Source organism: Microcaecilia unicolor, chromosome 9, assembly GCF_901765095.1.
Source record: "Microcaecilia unicolor chromosome 9, aMicUni1.1, whole genome shotgun sequence".
Taxonomy (NCBI): domain Eukaryota; kingdom Metazoa; phylum Chordata; class Amphibia; order Gymnophiona; family Siphonopidae; genus Microcaecilia; species Microcaecilia unicolor.
In genome coordinates, this window is record NC_044039.1 from 62,806,996 (window position 1) to 62,826,611 (window position 19,616).

Genomic DNA, 19,616 nt, shown 5'->3' on the forward strand with positions numbered 1-19,616 from the left:
GTTATAAGATGGTGATCAGAGGAGGGAAGATCAGAGGCAAGGAAACTAGAGGGTGAACAGTTGGAGGAGAAGATGAGATCAAGACAGTGACCATTTTGATGAGTGGGGGAGGTGGAGCATAGTTGGAGATTAAAGGAGGACATTAAAGCGAGTAACTTGGAAATATAAGAGTTGGAAGGATCATTAGCAGGAATATTAAAGTCACCAAGGATGAGAGAGGGGGAGGAAGGATCATGGAAGAAGGCAAGCCAGGCATCAAAGTCACTGAGAAAGGATGGAAGGGACTTATCAGGGGGACGATAAATGACCGCTATTCGAAGAGGCAGAGGAGAGAAAAGGCGGATAGAGTGGACTTCAAAGGAGGAAAAACAGTGAGATTGAGGTGGAAGAAGGGGTTGAAATCTGGAGGAGGGAGAGAGAAGTAGTCCAACACCGCCCCCACGGCCAGCAGGGCGAGGAGTATGTAAAAATACTGGACCGCTGCCATAAACCATTGGCTTCTAACGCTGCAAATAAAAAATCCCACTGGACACGGTTGAAAGTCTTCTCGGCATCAAAACTTACAAGTAAGGAAGGCTTCCGACAAATGCCCACAAACTCCAACGAAGCCAATATGCGCCTAATATTTTTTACTACTGAACGGTTTTGAACAAACCCCACCTGTGATTTATGAATGAGGGAGGGCAATACCCGACCCATACGGTTAGCCAGTATTTTAGCAAAAAGTTTTACCTCATGATTCAAGAGGGATATTGGTCTGTATGACGCTGGCAAGGTTGGATCTCGATCCGGTTTTGGCAACACTGTAATTTGTGCTAAGTTCAATTGCCTTGGTAGAATCCATGCATCCACCCAAGCATTAAACACCTTAGTTATGGCCCTACAGTGGCATCACCCAGCATCTTGTAAAATTCAGCCCGGATGCCATCCAGTCCCAGGGTCTTGCCCAGCTGACTACCACTTATCGCCCAGTAGACCTCTTCGGGATGAATGGGCGCGTTCAAAGTCTCATGATCTGATTGAGATAGCCGAGGAAGATCCAAGCTGTACAAATAAAGATTACCTGAGGTGTGTACAAAGTTTGATAAAAAGTTTTAAAGCCATCTCGAAATTCATTATCTGTGTGAAGGAATCTCCAAGTGGTTCCTAATGGAAACAATGGCTCTAGATGCCTGCTTCCTCGCTAACAATCTGGCTAGTAACTTACCCCACATCCACAGACAATCTCTGAACCCAAACCCCTACCCTCTCCAAAGGTCTCCTCTCTCCCTTCTCCCCCATACCCCTCCCACTATTCCCAATGCCCTCCCCCACAAATCCCTTTATAACAAACTTTTAAAGAACCCTAATCCCAGGTAACCTCATTGCAATAGTAACCTCACCAACATACCCTCACAGACACTCCCAAAATTACAATTACACAACCTACAGTCCCCTCTCATAACCCATACTACCACAATACCAAAAGAGGCTGCTCAAATGCGAGTTATTCAGTTCAAAGATGGAGAGAGCAGAAAAAAAAAAGCAGACAATTATCATTCACAGCTTCAGCATTCAAACATAAAGCAAGAGTCACATGCTGCTCCCTCAAGCCTCCAAATCTCGGTAGTCAACTCTTGCTTGCTGCCAAGTAGATCTAGTAGCATAGCCATCAGGAAATCACTCTACTGATTTCTCCCCACATGTCTTTGCCAGGCCCAGCTGACTCACAAAGCTCTGTGCTTCTTCTACCGAAATGAAGGACTTTGTGGTTGATTGGTAAGTTATTCTTAGTTTAGCAGGGTAGAGGAGAGCAAATTTAATCTTACGTTTAACAAACTGCGAACAAACAGGTGAGAAACTCCACCGCTGAGCCACCACAATGCAGAGTAATCCTGGAAGCAGAGAACTCTGCAATTATTGTAGTGAAGTTCTTTTTCTCCCCTCAAAGCTTGCAGGATCACCACTTTGTGATTAAAGTTCAGGAACCGGCAAATAACCACATGAGGCTGAGTAGAACTGGGTTGTTTAGGTCCCACTCTGTTCGCATGCTCTTTCTGCAACGGTCCCACTGAGGTCTGAATCGCCAGCTCCTTCTCCAACCAAGTTTCTAGGAAATCCCGAAGGTCCCCAGCGCTTCAGATAGACCCACAAAATGGAAATTGTTCCTCCTAGATCTGTTCTCTAGATCCTCTAGTTCTCAGCGTAGAAATCCATCAACTTTTGCATCCAAGAGTGCACCACTCCAAGTCTCCCATACACTGCAGGAACATTGCCAAGTCTTGACTTAGTTGTTCCACTTTGCTCTGCCGGCGCTCTAGCTTGGAATCTAGAGCTTAGCCTCTTATCTAAAATCGACTCCATCACCCTGGTCACTTCAGCAACAATCTCTACCGCCCATGTCGATCCAACAGAGCTCGCAGGAATCACCGGCGTTGCCATCTTGTTTTCGGTTAGCCGATTTTTCTCTTTTTCCTTGTGCGCTTTAGATGCCATACTGCACCACACTCCAATCAAAAAGGGTCCCCGGTTATACAGTAAAGTCCTTTGTCAAGATTAGGGGAGAGACTTTGAGTTTTGAGGTGCTGTGATTGCGGGATTTATGAAGAGGTAGCAAGAGCAGATCAGCTAGCAACCGCTGCTGATCATAGCGTCACGTGACTCCTTCCCTAAGACTTTGAGTTTTGAGGTGCTGTGATTGCGGGATTTATGAAGAGGTGGGAAGAGCAGAGAAGCTAGCAACTGCTCCTGATCATAGCGTCACATGACTCCGCCCCTAATGTTTTTAATACAGACTTCTCTTGTCATCTGGTAAAGCTTAGTAGTCCTTATTTACATATCTCATTTATGGTGCTGGGTGATTTTAATGCTACGATAGACTCTACTGTTGATAAGTTGGGTAAACCTACCCCAGTTGATTTAAGGGCTAGTACAGGTTTTAAACATGTTTTTTGATGTTTTGGATTTAGTTGACCCATAGCGTATTTTGCACCCTTTGGAAAAAGATTTCACTCATGTTGCCTGGGCGCATCCGGAAAGATTGTTCAAGTTACACGATTAAAGGGTTTGTGTACTGATTTTGAAGGTTGCTAGTGCTTCTTTTTGGCTATTTGGACTTTGTTTTATACTTTGGACTCGCTCTGTGTTGGCCCGGGTGCATCCAGTCATGTCGAGCAGTTGGGATTATATGTTTGTCACAGCTGCCACGTTTCTCTCCATTAAAGAAGCTGTGATATGGTTGGATGTACATGGGATTCTGGGTGGTCGAGAGGATGGAAGTAGTTAGCGGTTTCCGACCCAGGTTTATAGTGCTTCTCAATATAAGCAATTTATAGTACAGAAAAGGAAGCAATACATGAAGGATAATGCTTCACATGTTTCGGAATCCTTGTTGTTTTGGGAGGCTGCCAAAATGGTGTTAAGGAGGGAAACCATTGCCTATGTCATTTGTAAACATAGGCATTATACCAAGGAATTGTTATATTTGGAAAAGCAGGTTAAGTGGTGTAAGAAACTTTGGATATCTTTTCCCACACCACTGCATAGGTATAATTTACAAGCATATGGTGGCACTGAATGTTAAGGTACACGGACAAACAGTGAAATCCAGAGTGTATTGTCAACATAGGCTGTAAGGATATGGAAATCGTACTGGTAGGTTGTTGGAGTGCTTGGTGCATCCTTGAGTGGGGCCTCGGTTTTGTAGAGGTATATTCCATGAGGGTCGCACAGTTACTGATTGTGACAGAACAGTGGGAGGTTTTTAAGCCTGTAAAACTGCCTTAATACTTGATGTGAATTTTTCTAGTTTGTCCAGCAGGTGGTACATGTTATGTTTGAAGCTGCTAAAAAGAACTGACCTTTCCTCCTTTAGTTAACACAGAGAAAGGGGGAGTGCTGCAGTGATGTACCCATCTAGTCTCCGAGGACAAGCAGGCTGCTTGTTCTCACATATGTGTCAACATCCGTGTCGGCACGGGAATTGCCAGAAAAATATAAGAAAACTTTTCCAGAGTCTTCTGGCATGCGTGCAGCGCACACCGAGCATGCACGGCCGTCTTCCCACCTGTCGCGTGAGCGTTCCCGCTCAATTATTTTTTTCTCTGTGGTGAGGTGTGGTCGAGATTTCCCCACTCTTCTCAGGCCCAGGAAAGAGTTTTCTGCGTTGTCTTTTGTCTTTTTGTCTTTTTTTTTCTTTCTTTTTTGTTATAATTTACAATAAAAAAAAAAAAACTCCTGTAGTTTTTTCTTTACTTTTTTGCCCCTTTTTAAGTTTCCTTTGTTTTTCGATGCGGACGGATTAGGCTGCGCGGTCGGGTTGCTCCCTTCTTTTTGTGCCCTTTTTTCTTTTTGCCGAAGCCGTTTTTTCTTCCGTGTCATCGAAGACACCCAGCGGCTTCAAACATTTGTACTCTGTGCAACCGGAGTATCTCGGGTACCGATACCCACGCTTGATGTATCCAGTGCCTTGGGCCCGACCACAGCCCAGCCGCTTGTAGTCTGTGTCTTCGCATGAAGATACGGACACAAGCGTCTCGAGACGCCCAACGAGAGAAGCTTTATGGGGCTCAGTCCACTCCTTTGACATCGACTTCAGTACCGAGGTCGGAGGCATTGACATCGGGAGCGAAGGTAATGGATGCGGAATGGCCAACTAGTGCTAGGAGCAGTGAGGCATCGAGTGGGTCTCCACCTGTCTCGCGGCCTCCTGTTATGCAGGCCCACCGGGACCGAGCTTCGTCAGACCCGGCCCGGAGGAGACGTGAGGATTCCACTTATTCCTCATCGGTACCAAGGAGTCTCGATGACGGGGTGTCGAGCGAAGGCGAAGAAGCATCATCATCGTTCTCCTTCGACACATGGTGCCGGGAGCTCCGGGGCATCGAGGGAATCGGCACCTGAGAAGCATCGGTGCTGAGAGGACTGCTCCCCCTCTATTCAGGAGGTGCCGATTTGTCAGTGTAGCAGTCTGGTACCTACTCCCGAGCCTCGACAGATTCTGCCACTGGCTCCTATCCCGACCCCGCAGCCTTGTCCGACGGTGGCTCTCGATGAGCGCATAAGGGCCCTGCTTCCAGAGCTTATGGAATGGTTACTGTGCCAGGCTGCTTCGGTGTCGGGGGTGCTTGTGCCTTCCATACCGTCGTATACAGCTGTCTCTGGCCCTTCGCCTGTGGTGAGGTCCCCGACCTCGGTGCCGGCTGCCACCCAGGTCGACTCTCCTTCAATGTCGGTGGAGGAAGCTGCACCGGAGTCCAGGCAGGCGTCAACTTCTTGGCACCGCCATCGAGGACGTTGTTCCTCGGCGTCGAGGCAGGCTCAGTTATGGACTGCTCTGAGAGATGTCTTCTACGATACTGAAGATAAGCGTTCGTGGGAGGAAGAGGAGGATCCCAGGTATTTTTCTTCTAACAAGTGCTTTGGGATTCCTTCTGAACCTTCTCCTCCATCAGAAAGGAGACTGTCTCCACCGGAGAGTCTCTGCGGCTATTCCCTTCCCTATGGAGGTTGAGGATGAGCCCAGGGCTGAGATACTCGAGGTCCTGGATTATCCTTCTCCACCTAGAGAGGCTGCAACGGCTCCGTTACATAATGTACTGAAGGAAGTCTTTATGCGAAACTGGTCGTTCCCTCTGTCTAACCCCGTGATCCTGAAAAGAACTGAATCCCAGTATCGGATCCACGGGGAAACTGGATTGATGAAGTCTCAGCTACCTCACAATTCCATGGTGGTGGACTCCGCTCTCAAAAGGGCCAAGGGACTATGCCTCAGTGCCCCCAGGCAGAGAATCTAGAACCTTGGACTCTTTGGGGAGGAAGGCGTATCAGGCCGCTATGCTCGCTGCCAAAATCCAGACATACCAGCTCTTCACGAGCATCCACTTGCGGAACTCGGTGAGGCAACTGTCTAGCTTGGTTGATGCGCTCCCTCCGGAGCAGGCCGAGCCTTTTCACCAGGTGGTCAGGCAGCAGAAGGCGTGTCGAAAATTCCTGGCCAGGGGTACATTCGACACTTTTGATGTAACATCCAGAATCGCTGCCCAAGGTATAGTGATGCACAGACTGTCATGGCTGCGTGTGTCTGACCTGGATCATTCGGTCCAGCAGTGGATGGCGGATGTTCTTTGCCGGGGGGATAACCTTTTTGGTGAGAAAATAGAGGATCTTGTTGACCAGCTCAAAAAGCAGTTTAGCATAGCCTCAGAAAAACTGTCCGTGCCGGACGACTTGCCGGTCGGGGGGAGGTTGATATTTTTTCACCAAAGGTGGCCTCTCATAACCTCCGATCAGTGGGTTTTTTAAATAGTCCGGTCAGGATACACCCTCAGTCTAGAATCAAAACCTCCAAATTGTCTACTGTGAGATCATTCTTACAGTTCCCAGCACAAACAGGTACTTGCAGAGGAACTCTCCGCCTTTCTACAGACCCAAGCGGTCGAACCCGTTCCACCAGGGGAAGAAGGGCTGGCATTCTATTCCAGGTACTTCCTTGTGCAAAAAAAAACAGGGGGGATGCTTCCCATCCTAGACTTAAGGGCCCTGAACAAATTTCTAGTCCGAGAAAAGTTCAGGATGGTTTCCCTGGGCACCCTTCTTCCCATGATTCAGGAAAACGATTGGCTATGCTCTCTGGACTTAAAGGATGCTTACACCCACATCGCGATACTCCCAGCTCACAGGAAATATTTTCAATTTTGGCTAGGAACACAGAACTTTCAGTACCGTGTACTGCTTTTTGGCCTGCCGTCTGCGCCCACAGTGTTTACCAAATGCCTAGCTGTAGTCGCAGCATCGCTACGCAGACTGGGAGTGCATGTGTCCTTATCTCGACAATTGGCTGGTGAAGAGCACCTTGGAGGATGGTGCTGTGGAGTATATGCGAGTGACTATTCGGGTGCTAGAGCTACTGGGGTTCGTCATAAATTACCCAAGTCCTATCTCATCCCAGTCTAAAAATTGGAATTCATTGGAGCCCTGTTGAATACTCAGACAGCTCGAGCTTACCTTCCCGAGGCAAGGGCAGACAACTTTCTGTCCCTGGTGTCCATGGTTCGAGCATCCCAGCAGGTCACGGCTCTGCAGATGTTGAGACTTTTGGGGCACATGGCCTCTACACTTCATGTAACTGCCATGGCATGTCTACATATGAGATCAGCTCAATGGACCCTAGCTTCCCAGTGGTTTCAAGCTGCGGGGGATCTAGAAGATGTAGTCCAACTGTCCACCAGCTTTCAGAATTCTCTTTAGTGGTGGACGATGCGATCCAATTTGACCATGGGGCGACCATTCCAAGTTCCTCAGCCAGAGAAAGTGCTGACGACAGATGCATCTCTCCTGGGGTGGGGAGATCATGTAGATGGGCTCCACACAGGGAGCCTGGTCCTTTCAGGAAAAAGGTCTGCAGATCAACCTCCTGGAATTTAGAGTGATGTGGAACGCTCTAAAAGCTTTCAGAGATTGGCTGTCCAACCATGTCATCTTAATTCAAACAGACAATCAGGTTGCCATGTTTTACACCAACAAGCATGGGGGCACCGGATCTCGCCCTCTGTGTCAAGAAGCCGTCCAGATGTGGCTTTGGGCACGCCATCACGGCATGTTTTTCCAAGCCACTTATCTGGCAGGTGTAAACAACAGTCTGCTCAACAGACTGAGCAGGATAATGCAATCTCATGAGTGGTCTCTAAACATGGGCGTAGTCTGCAAGATCTTCTGAGCGCGGGGCACCCCCTCGGTGGATCGTTTTGCCACGCAGATCAATCACAAGGTCCCTCAGTTCTGTTCCAGGCTTCAGGCCCACGACCGATTAGCGTCAGATGCCTTTCTCCTGCATTGGGGGGGACAGGCCTTCTGTGTGCGTATCCTCCCATATCTCAAGTAGGGAAGACTTTGCTGAAACTCAAGCAAGACTGCGGAACCATGATCCTGATAGCACCTTTCTGGTTGCGTCAGATTTGGTTTCCTCTTCTTCTGGAGTTGTCCTCCGAAGAACCGTGGAGATTGGACTGTTTTCCATCACTCAGAACGAGGGGTCGCTTTTTCATCCCAACCTCCAGACTCTGGCTCTCATGGCCTGGATGTTGAGAGCTTAGAATTTGCCTCCTTGTGTCTTTCAGAGGGTGTCTCCCGAGTCTTGCTTGCTTCCAGGAAAGATTCCACAAAGAGGTGTTACTCTTTTAAATAGAGGAGGTTTGCCATCTGGTGTGACAGCAAGGCCCTAGATCCTCTTTCTTGTCCTACACAGACCCTGCTTGAATACCTTCTACACTTGTCAGAGTCTGGTCTCAAGACCAACTCCGTAAGAGTTCACCTTAGTGTGATTAGTGCTTATCGCCGTGTAAAGGGTAAGCCTATCTCTGGACAGCCTTTAGTTGTTTGCTTTTGTCAAAGCCCCCTGTCAAACCTCCACCAGTGTCATGGGATCTCAACATCGTTATCACTCAGCTGATGAAAGCTTCTTTTTAGCCACGGAATTCCTGCCATCTGAAGTACTTGACCTGGAAGGTCGTTTTCTTGGTGGCTGTTAATTCAGCTCGTAGAGTCAGTGAGCTTCAGGCCTTGGTTAGTGCATGCACCTTATATCAAGTTTCATCTCAACAGAGTAGTCCTCCGCACACACCCTAAGTTCCTGCCAAAGGTGGTGTCGGAGTTCCGTCTGAACCAGTCAATTGTCTTGCTATCATTCTTTCTCCGTCCTCATATCCGCCCTGGCAAAAGCAGTTTGCACACCTTGGACTTCAAGAGAGCATTGGCCTTTTACGTGGAGCGGACGAAGCCCTTTAGATAGTCCTCCCAGTTGTCTGTGTCTTTTGAGCCCAACAGGAGGGCAGTCACCTTCGGAAAACACACAATCTCCAATTGGCTAACAGATTGCATATCCTTCACTTATGCCCAAGCTGGGCTGACTCTGGAGGGCCATGTCACGGCTCATAATGTTAGAGCCATGGCTGCGTCAGTGGCTCACTTAAAGTCAGCCTCCATTGAAGGGATTTGCAAGGCTGGAACCTAGTCATCAGTCCACAAATTCACATCTCACAGCAGGATACCCGACGCGGCAGTCGGTGCTGCAGAATCTGTTCGGGGTTTAGAATCCAACTCCACCCCCCTAGATCCATTTTTGTTCTGTTCCAGGCTGCACTCTCAGTTAGTTCTTATGTTTTCAGGTCAGTCTATGTCCTTGCCGTTGTGAGGCCCAATTGACCAGTGTTCATTGTTTTGAGTGAGCCTGGTTGCTAGGGATACCCCACATGTGAGAACAAGCATCCTGCTTGTCCTCGGAGAAAGTGAAGATGCATACCTTTAGCAGGTATTGTCTGAGGACAGCAGGCTGATTGTTCTCGCAAACCCGCCCACCTCCCCTTTGGAGTTGTTGTTTATTTTCCTTTTGATTAAACTGAGCAGGAACGCTCACGTGACGGGCGGGAAGACAGCCGCGCTGCACACGCGCCAGAAAACTCTGGAAAAGTTCTTAAATATTTTGCTGGCAAAATTGTCGGTTTCCCGGGCTGACGCGGACATCGACTCACATGTGAGAACAATCAGCCTGCTATCCTCGGAGAATGCCTGCTACGGGTATGTATCTTCGCTTTTTCAAATGTTGTTCTGGGCTCTCATTTTCCTGGAGTTGAAGTTACCCAGAAGTTACTGATTTTTTTCTTCAGTCTTAGCCAGAAAGAAAAGAGAAGTAGGATCTCTTTTCTGAGGCTCTGTGAACAGTTATATTCCTGATCTCCCCATGTACTTTTTAGAAAGTAAACAAATGTTTAGATAGTTTTATAATAGTTCCATATTTCAGTTACTTGTTATTGTTTGCTGATTGCACTTTTTCTGTTCATTCTTCAATATTTTTAAGACATTAAGCAAATTTCAGTTTTATTGGCTCTGCTTGTCTGGACTGTGTGTGTGGTTTGTGTGTTGGGCCTGTGAGTTCTTTCTGGGAACTGTGGAACCACTGGGAATGTGGCCTCCAGTAAACGAGAAATCACCGGGGATTATTTGAGAGCGGGAGACTCGCCCAGAGGCGGTTGTGACCCAGTCGGTGGGAGGAGGGTGCTAGTGTAGAGCACAAGCGGCAGGTGCGGGCGGACCTGAGCTGTGCTGTACCACAGCATTAACAAATAGCCTCTAGCAGGCGCTCAAGGAGGACAAGGCCATAGCAGACAAACTGAATGAATTCTTTGCTTTTGTTTTTACGGAAGAAGATGTAAGAGATCCGCCTGTACCGGAATTGATTTTCAAGGGTGATGATGCAGAGAAACTGAAAGAAATCTTGGTGAACCTGAAAGATGTACTGAGCAAAATGACCTGGACCACATGACATACATCCAAGGGTACTCAAAGAACTCAAGCATGAAATTGCTGATCTGCTGTTAGTTCAAATCATCTGTAGTACCTGAAGATTGGAGGGTGGCCACTGTGACGCCAATTTTTTAAAAAGGGTTCTAGGTGTGATGCAGGAAATTATAGACCGGTAAGCCTGATGTCGGTGCTGGGCAAAATAGTGGAAGCTATTATAAAGAATAAAATTACAGAACACTTAGACAAACATGGTTTAATGGGACAGAGTCAGCATGGATTCAGCTGAGGGAAGTCTTGCCTCACCAATCTGCTTCATTGCTTTGAAGGCATGAATAAACATGTGGATAAAGGTGAGCTGGTTGATGTAGTTTATCTGCGTTTTCAGAAAGCTTTTGACAAAGTTCCTCATGAGAAAATTAGAGTCATGGGATAGGCCTGGTGTGGATTTGGAATTGGTTACTGAATAGAAAATAGAGGGTAAGATTAAATGGTCAATTCTGTCATTGGAGGAGGGTGAACAGTGGAGTGCCAAAGGGATCAGTACTGGGACCGGTGCTTTTTAACATATTTATAAATGATATGGAAATCGAAACGAGTGAGATGATTAAATTTGCAGATGATACAAAACTATTCAGGGTTGTTAAAACACATGTGGACTGTGAAAAATAGCAGGAAGACCTTAGGAAATTGGAAAACTGGGCATCCACATGGCAGATGAAATTTAATGTAGACAAATGCAAAGTGATGCACATTGGAAAGAATAATCCAAATCATAGTTACCTGATGCTAGGGTCCACCTTGAGCACTCAAGAAAAAGATCTAGGTGTCATCGTAGATAATACGCTGATATCTTCTGCTCAGTGTGTGGCGGTGGCCAAAAAAAGCAAACAGGATGCTAGGAATTATTAGGAAAGGGATGGTGAATAAGACTGAAAATATTATAATGCTTCTTTATCACTTACCCTTTTAGTTTTGGGTTCCATTCTGGTCGCTGTATCTCAAAAATGTTATAGCGGAATTAGAAAAGACTCAAAGAAGAGCGACCAAAATGATAAAGGGTATGGAACTGTTCTCATATGAGGAAAGGCTAAAGAGGCTCTTCAGCATGGAAAAGAGACAGATGAGGGGAGATACGATTGAGGTCTACAAAATCCTGCCTGAGTGGTGTAGAACAAGTATAAGTGAATTGATTTTTTTTTACTCATTCCAAAAGTACGAGAACCAGGGGACCCTCAAGGAAGTTACATGGAAATGCTTTTTAAACAAATAAGTGGAAATATTTTTTCATTCAACAAGTAGTTAAGATCTGGAACTCTTTGCTCGAGGTTGTAGTAACAGCAGTGGGTTTAAAAAAAGGTTTGGACAGGTTCCTGGAGGGAAAGTCCGTAGTCTGTTATTGAGACAGACATGGGGAAGCTACTGCTTGCCCTGTGATTGGTAGCATGGAGTATTGCCACTGTTTGGGTTTTTGCCCGGTAATTGTGACCTTGCTCGGCCACTGTTGGAAGCAGGATACTGGGGTAAATGGACCATTGGTCTGACCCAGTATGGCTATTCTTATTTTCTTCTGTTCAGCTTTATCCTTCATCTATCATGCTACTCCCTTTGTGGGGAGCTTTTTTGGGATCTTGCTAGGTATTTGTGACTTGGATTGGCCACTGTTGGAAACAGGATGCTGGGCTTGTTGTACCTTTGGTCTGTCCCAGTGTGGCAATATTTATGTATTTATGGTCCTTGTTTTGGGAATCTTTACCATACCAAGCCCAGAGTTCCTTATTGAATTTGTGAATTATTTTCCCGAGGGGGTGGATAAGGGGGAGAGTGGAAGAGTCTTGTTATATGTGCACCTGTTGTTACCTGGGTCATTGTGAAGGAATAACAAAGTTGACTCGGGTTGAGAACATAAGCATTGCCGTACTGGGACAGACCAAAAGTCCATCAGGCGTAGTATCCTGTTTCCAGCAGTGGCCAATTCAGGTCACAAGTACGTGGCAAGATCCCAAGGTTTGGATGGTATTTGTTCCTGTGCAGATATGGTGGCAGCTTTCTGTTTGGATAGGTACATAAGTACATAAGTAATGCCATACTGGGAAAAGACCAAGGGTCCATCGAGCCCAGCATCCTGTCCACGACAGCGGCCAATCCAGGCCAAGGGCACCTGGCAAGCTTCCCAAACGTACAAACATTCTATACATGTTATTCCTGGAATTGTGGATTTTTCCAAGTCCGTTTAATAGCGGTTTATGGACTTGTCCTTTAGGAAACCGTCCAACCCCTTTTTAAACTCTGCTAAGTTAACCGCCTTCACCACTTTCTCCGGCAACGAATTCCAGAGTTTAATTACACGTTGGGTGAAGAAAAATTTTCTCCGATTTGTTTTAAATTTACTACACTAGTTTCATCGCATGCCCCCTAGTCCTAGTATTTTTGGAAAGCGTGAACAGACGCTTCACATCCACCTGTTCCACTCCACTCATTATTTTATATACCTCTATCATGTCTCCCCTCAGCCGTCTCTTCTCCAAGCTGTATAGCCCTAGCCTCCTTAGTCTTTCTTCATAGGGAAGTCGTCCATCCCCGCTATCATTTTAGTCGCCCTTCGCTGCACCTTTTCCAATTCTACTATATCTTTCTTGAGATGCGGCGACCAGAATTGAACACAATACTCAAGGTGCGGTCGCACCATGGAGCGATACAACGGCATTATAACATCCTCACACCTGTTTTCCATACCTTTCCTAATAATACCCAACATTCTATTTGCTTTCTTAGCCGCAGCAGCACACTGAGCAGAAGGTTTCAGTGTGTTATCGACGACGACACCCAGATCCCTTTCTTGGTCTGTAACTCCTAACGTGGAACCTTGCATGACGTAGCTATAATTCGGGTTCTTTTTTCCCACATGCATCACCTTGCACTTGCTCACATTAAACATCATCTGCCATTTAGCCGCCCAGTCTCCCAGTCTCGTAAGGTCCTCTTGTAATTTTTCACAATCCTGTCGCGATTTAACGACTTTGAATAACTTTGTGTAATCAGCAAATTTAATTACTTCGCTAGTTACTCCCATCTCTAAATCATTTATAAATATATTAAAAAGCAGCGGTCCTAGCACAGACCCCTGAGGAACCCCACTAACTACCCTTCTCCATTGTGAATACTGCCCATTTAACCCCACTCTCTGTTTCCTATCCTTCAACCAGTTTTTAATCCACAATAGGAAATTTCCTCCTATCCCATGACCCTCCAATTTCCTCTGTAGCCTTTCATGAGGTACCTTGTCAAACGCCTTTTGAAAATCCAGATACACAATATCAACCGACTCCCCTTTGTCCACATGTTTGTTCACTCCTTCAAAGAATTGAAGTAAATTGGTCAGGCAAGATTTCCCCACACAAAAGCCATGCTGACTTGGTCTCAGTAATCCATGTCCTCGGATGTGCTCTGTAATTTTGTTTTTAATAATAGCCTCTACCATTTTCCCAGGCACCGACGTCAGACTCACCGGTCTATAATTCCCGGATCTCCCCTGGAGCCTTTTTTAAAAATGGGCGTTACATTGGCCACCCTCCAATCTTCCGGTACCACGCTCGATTTTAAGGATAAGTTGCATATCACTAGCAGTAGCTCCGCAAGCTCGTTTTTCAGTTCTATCAGTACTCTAGGATGAATACCATCCGGTCCAGGAGATTTGCTACTCTTCAGTTTGCCGAACTGCCCCATTACGTCCTCCAGGTTTACCGTGAAGTCAGTAAGTTTCTCCGACTCGTCCGCTTGAAATACCATTCCGACACCGGTATCCCACCCAAATCTTCCTCGGTGAAGACCGAAGCAAAGAATTCATTCAGTCTCTCTGCTACGTCTTTGTCTTCCTTGATCGCCCCTTTTACCCCTCGGTCATCCAGCGGCCCAACCGATTCTTTTGCCGGCTTCCTGCTTTTAATATACCGAAAAAAATTTTTACTATGTTTTTTTGCCTCTAATGCTATTTTTTTTTCATACTCCCTCTTGGCCTTCTTAATCTGCGCCTTACATTTAATCTGCGCCTTGCATTTGCTTTGACACTCCTTATGCTGTTTCTTGTTATTTTCAGACGGTTCCTTCTTCCATTTTCTGAAAGCGTTTTTTTTAGCCCTAATAGCTTCCTTCACCTCACTTTTCAACCAGGCCGGGTGTCTTTTGGACTTCCGTCTTTCTTTGGGGGACATTTAGGATGTAACGCAATCTAACACAGATATAAGGCCCTGAGCTGAGGAATTAGCAGAATTTTTAAAGTCAAAAATTGAAAAGATACGTAAAATGTTACCAGCCTTATCTTTTGAGAAGTTAATAGGCTGCTGTGGTTCCCCAAGTCTGTCTGACCCTAGTATTTTAAATGATAGACTATGGGCCTCTTCAATCAGATAAATTTGGAGGAGACTAAACAATTAATATTGATATATTCTTCCTCTCATTGTTTCCTAGATAGTTGTCCCACTTACCTTTTTAAGACGCTACCTCTGGTGTTTTTAAATTGGTTTATGGCTTTATTTATTTATTTATTGCATTTGTACCCCACCTTATCCCACCTTTTTGCAGGCTCAATGTTAAATTTAGTTAAATGTAAAATTTGCTTAGTTAAATTTGTGCTTGGAACAGGGGCATTATCCTAATTATTTAGGCCACATTGTTCTCACACCAGTCCTAAATAATTGATCTGGTCTATTTTCACAGGTTAGCAACTATAGGCCGGTAACATCTATGCCACTGTTTGTAAAGACATTAGAAGCTGTAGTTAACAAAACAACTTGTGGAGTATCTTGATCAATATAATATTCTGTCTGTTTCCCAATCAGGCTTCAGAAAGAACTTTAGCACTGAAACATCTTTAAGCGCCATAACAGTCAAATAGCTCGGCGGCCTGAACCTTCCTGGTGTTAGGAAGTTGGCAGCATGCTTTCTAACCACCAACGCCAGCGCTGCTCTTATAAGCTCAGTTCATACACGCAAACTGAGCATGTGTGGAGTGCTGGTGTCAGCTGCTAACTTTCCTTACACGGAGGTTTGGTCTTCAGAGCTATTTGGCTGAAAGGGCTTGGGCATCCCCACCAGTCATTCAAGGTACTGCAGTTGGGTGGACCCAAGCCCAAAGTGGAGGGGTCCAGGTCCCCCATCCCACTAGGTTAGCCCCTCCTCCCCCCTGTTGAAGCAGGGCCTGGGGAATCTTGTCCCCCCTCCCCCAGGCCAGCATAAAGGGGAAGAGGGGAGACAGGCTGCATATGAAGGGAAGAGAGGAAAAACAAGATAGACTTGAGAAGGAGGCAGAGAAATTGAAGAAATCTGAACGTGAAATTTTAGTGGCAAACGGACATAGAACAGGAGGTGAGAAAAGATATAGTAAATTGGGAACAATGTGACTGGAATAATAAAATCACCAGACTACAAAGGCAGGAAAAATAATTTTATTTTCAAATTAGTGATTGAATTATGTTGTTGTTGAGAATTTACCATTTCTCTACTTTCAGTTTTTGTTTGCATGTTTGTTTGTTTTTTTTTTGCGGTTCCCCATTTTGTATCAAGTAAGAGTCAGGTTATACATCCGCAACTGAGGTGAAGGATTCTGCTGGTATGTGGTGTCTGTGTAGGAATCTGTAACAGTCCATGTTGTTCCAGTTTCCCGCAGTAGCAGATAAATTAGTGCTCTAAAGTTTTTCAGCAGCATAGTTAAATGAAATAACTACTTCTTAGTTACAGGTGTGGGTGGGGTTAGAGGAGATTATTTGTGGGAATGGAATAGATAAATTTTGCACTTGTGTGCCACAGAATGAAAAAGGTGTGAAAAATCGTTGTGATAGATCATGAGTTGGTATTATGGTTATTAGATGAAATCGGGGCAGTAGGTCCGGGCCTGGATTAGCTTAGGGGATTTCTAACTTTAAGATCTTAATGAGGAATGAATGTTCCCCTTCTTGGGATTCGGTGTGTGGCATCCTTCAGGGATCTCCCGTCTTTAATGTAGTAATGTCATCTTTAGGAAAAATCTAATCATGTGGTAAAAAATTATCTATGCAGATGATATTACCTTGCTTATTTCCCTGGATGTAGGCCTATTAAATGATCATAATAAGACTACATTTGGAGTTAAGCTATTGGAAGATTGGGTAGCTACTCATAAACTAAAATTAAATTTGGACAAAACAAAATTTTTCTTGGTTTGTAATCCAGGACAGAATATTTCATGTCATATGATTACTGTAAACAATATTTCTTTTCCGATTGAATCATTTTGGGTGTAATTTTGGATACTGGTTTCTCCTTTGAGAAACATGTGGCACAACTAACTAAAAAATTATTTTTTAGTCTGAGAAGGCTAAGAAGGATTAGACATCCTTCTTAGCCTTCTACAGTTTAGGTTGGTTGTTCAGGCCTTAATTTTAAGTCAGTTGGACTATTGTAGTGTGCAACTAATTTTAAAGAGGCTGCAGACTTTGCAAATTGTAGCAGTTTGTTTCATCTGTTCTGCGAAGACGTATGATAGGGCGTCTCTTTTCTTGGTGAGGCCCACTGGCTTCCCATTAAAGCTAGGATATATTTTAAAGCTTGTACAATCATCTTTAAAACTTTACATGGTCTCATTCCTGAATATATGCTGTCATTTTTTGTACTCTTCCTTGCCTGGGTAAAACCATAAAAACTACAGAATAATTTACTTTTACATCTCCTGACCTCAGAATTTGTCAGATTTAAGTCAGTTTTCCAGTCCTCATTTGTTTTTATGGCAATAAAATTCTGGAATGAGCTCCTGGCATTTTTAGATCATTCAATAGTCTTTTGTTATTTAGAAAAACCCTTAAAACATGGCTATTTGAGACATTTTTGAAATAAGTTTAATACTGGATTCTTTTTTATAATTTATTTGATTTTTGTCTTTTTTTATTATTGTTACTTCCCAGATATGCCTGATTCTTTTTGATGAAAACCACATACAACCACATACAACCTGCAAGGTGGTTGCGGTATAAAGCACTGTTTAAGGCCACCTGATATTTTAAGATAACATAAAAATTCTTGTATACTATATCAAACCAGTAGCTCAGAATGGTTAACAAAGCAAAAAATATAAAAAAAAAACCCCAATACATTACATAAAATTAATAATTTTAAGAGAACCAGTTAAACTCTTTGAGTGGTACCTTGTGAGCACATGTAGCATAACTGGGGACAGAGAAAGTAGTGCACAGTCTTTAGTCATGTTTTCCCAGAGATGGCCACATTTAGTAGAAAATAATTTATGTTGACAAACACTGATATGTTAACACTTATTTGTAGGTGGCCATGTGACCATGAAGATTTAAAAGTGCAGTGGTAATCTGCTGCCATAAAAAACTGATTTGTCACTGGTCTGCATTAGTAGGTGGTTTAAAACCCCAAAAAGGTTGAGGGAGATTCTACTGCCTGGGTTATGTTATATTCTAGAATGTTGGTCTTACTGTAATGAACACTGCTTAGGAAAATGGAAGAGATGATTGCTCCTCCAAGCACTCATTATTTTATGTATGGTATTACAACTTTTTGATACACATAAATTGCTTGAGTTTTAAGTGCAACAACTACAGTGGGGATTTTTATAATGAATAGTTGCTTTACCATACAGGCCGAAGGACCCTTGCTGTCATCACAAAGCTAGACTTGATGGATGCTGGCACCGATGCAATGGACGTGCTGATGGGGCGGGTCATTCCAGTTAAACTTGGTATTATTGGAGTGGTGAACAGGTGGGTAAAGAATTAGTTATTTCTAGGATTACATTTTTTAAAGGCTAAAGTTTGGATACAAAAACCCTTTGGCTGGCAGCTTGAGTTATTAAGGATGTTGTCATTTTTCCTTCATTTTTTCCATCCTGTGTGAAAGCCTCTGGGCAGGTGCCAAGAGCTGAATGGACAGTGAAATTAATTTTCTCTTAGTCTCCTATGGTGGTTCATTATTGGCTATTGACAGGTGAATTTAAGGAAAGCTTGCTCTGAGACTGCCCCATAGTCCCTGTTGGGCAAATATTTGGGGTGGCAATGTTGGGGGGGGGGGGGGGGAATAATCTAGGTATGGAGATGAAGCCAAAGTGAAACTTCCACACATCATAAGTACATAAGTATTGCCATACTGGGAAAGACCAAAGGTCCATCAAGCCCAGCATCCTGTTTCCAACAGTGGCCAATCCAGGTTACAAATACCTGGCAAGATCCCAAAAAAGTACAAAACATTCTATACTGCTTAACCCAGAAATAGTGGATTTTCCCCAAGTCCATTTAATAATGGTCTATGGACTTTTTCTTTAGGAAGCCGTCCAAACCTTTTTTAAACTCCGCTAAGCTAACCGCCTTTACCACATTCTCTGGTAACGAATTCCAGAGTTTAATTACACATTGAGTGAAGAAAACTTTTCTCCGATTCGTTTAAATTTACTACATTGTAGCTTCATCGCATGCCCCCTAGTCCTAGTATTTTGGAAAGTGTAAACAGACACTTCACATCATTATTTTATAGACCTCTATCATATCTCCCAGCTGCCTCTCCCCAACTCCGTTTTTTTAAATTAGCGATATAAGATAACAGGGCTTTCTATGCATAAAGAAACCCTTTCCCTCCAGCTAGTTTCAGCTACCAGGTAAAACCGCTATTATAACTTTAGTACATTTTTCTGAATGACTTGAAGCCTGAATTCTCTACAGGATTGGACAGCATCTCAATAGAAACCCTTCACCTCCAGTTATGTATCACAAACCTCATATTCCCCTCAACAATGGTGCTATCCCTCTTTAAACTCACCATAAAGAAAAAAATTCAAATTGTGATCATCACCTCATAAATAGCACTTTCTACTTTCACTTCCAGTCAGATGGGCTTTTGTTTGTGTGGTAACTCTACAGGATGTGGAGACTATTGATATTTTTTTATTTTGGATGCCAAGTGCCTGCTTTCAAATAGGTCCAGACAATTTTAAATGTAACACAAAATCCTGCAAAAAGACATTCAAAACCTACACAGCAAAGCTACCAAACCATAAGAGCCCTAACCCACCTATCAAAAGACCCTTATTATAAATATTATACTGGGTCCTAGAGCAGCAGTATACCTGCTACTGGGAAACGGAAACAAGTTAGACTCTTATAGATTCCTGCGCAGACACTACATGCTAGCAGAATCCTTCACCCCAGTCTCTCCTGCAGAACATGGATTAGACCCTTACCTGATACAGAATAGGGAAGCACAAAATATATGCAAGCAAAAACTAAGCGATGGGAGCAACTAGTGAGGTAATTAAATTTGTTGATGAAACAAAGTTATTCAAAGTTGTTAAATCG

General features: G+C 44.3%; 1 protein-coding gene across 7 annotated transcripts in view; it reads left to right on the forward strand.

The window, feature by feature from the left end:
• Positions 1-19,616, forward strand: part of DNM1L (dynamin 1 like) — an 817,883-nt gene that overhangs the window by 344,685 nt on the left and 453,582 nt on the right. For all 7 annotated transcript variants that reach the window (XM_030213773.1, XM_030213768.1, XM_030213772.1 and 4 more), the window contains one exon: positions 17,912-18,032. In XM_030213773.1, coding sequence (XP_030069633.1) covers positions 17,912-18,032 — 121 coding nt within the window. The remainder of the gene's footprint in view (positions 1-17,911; positions 18,033-19,616) is intronic.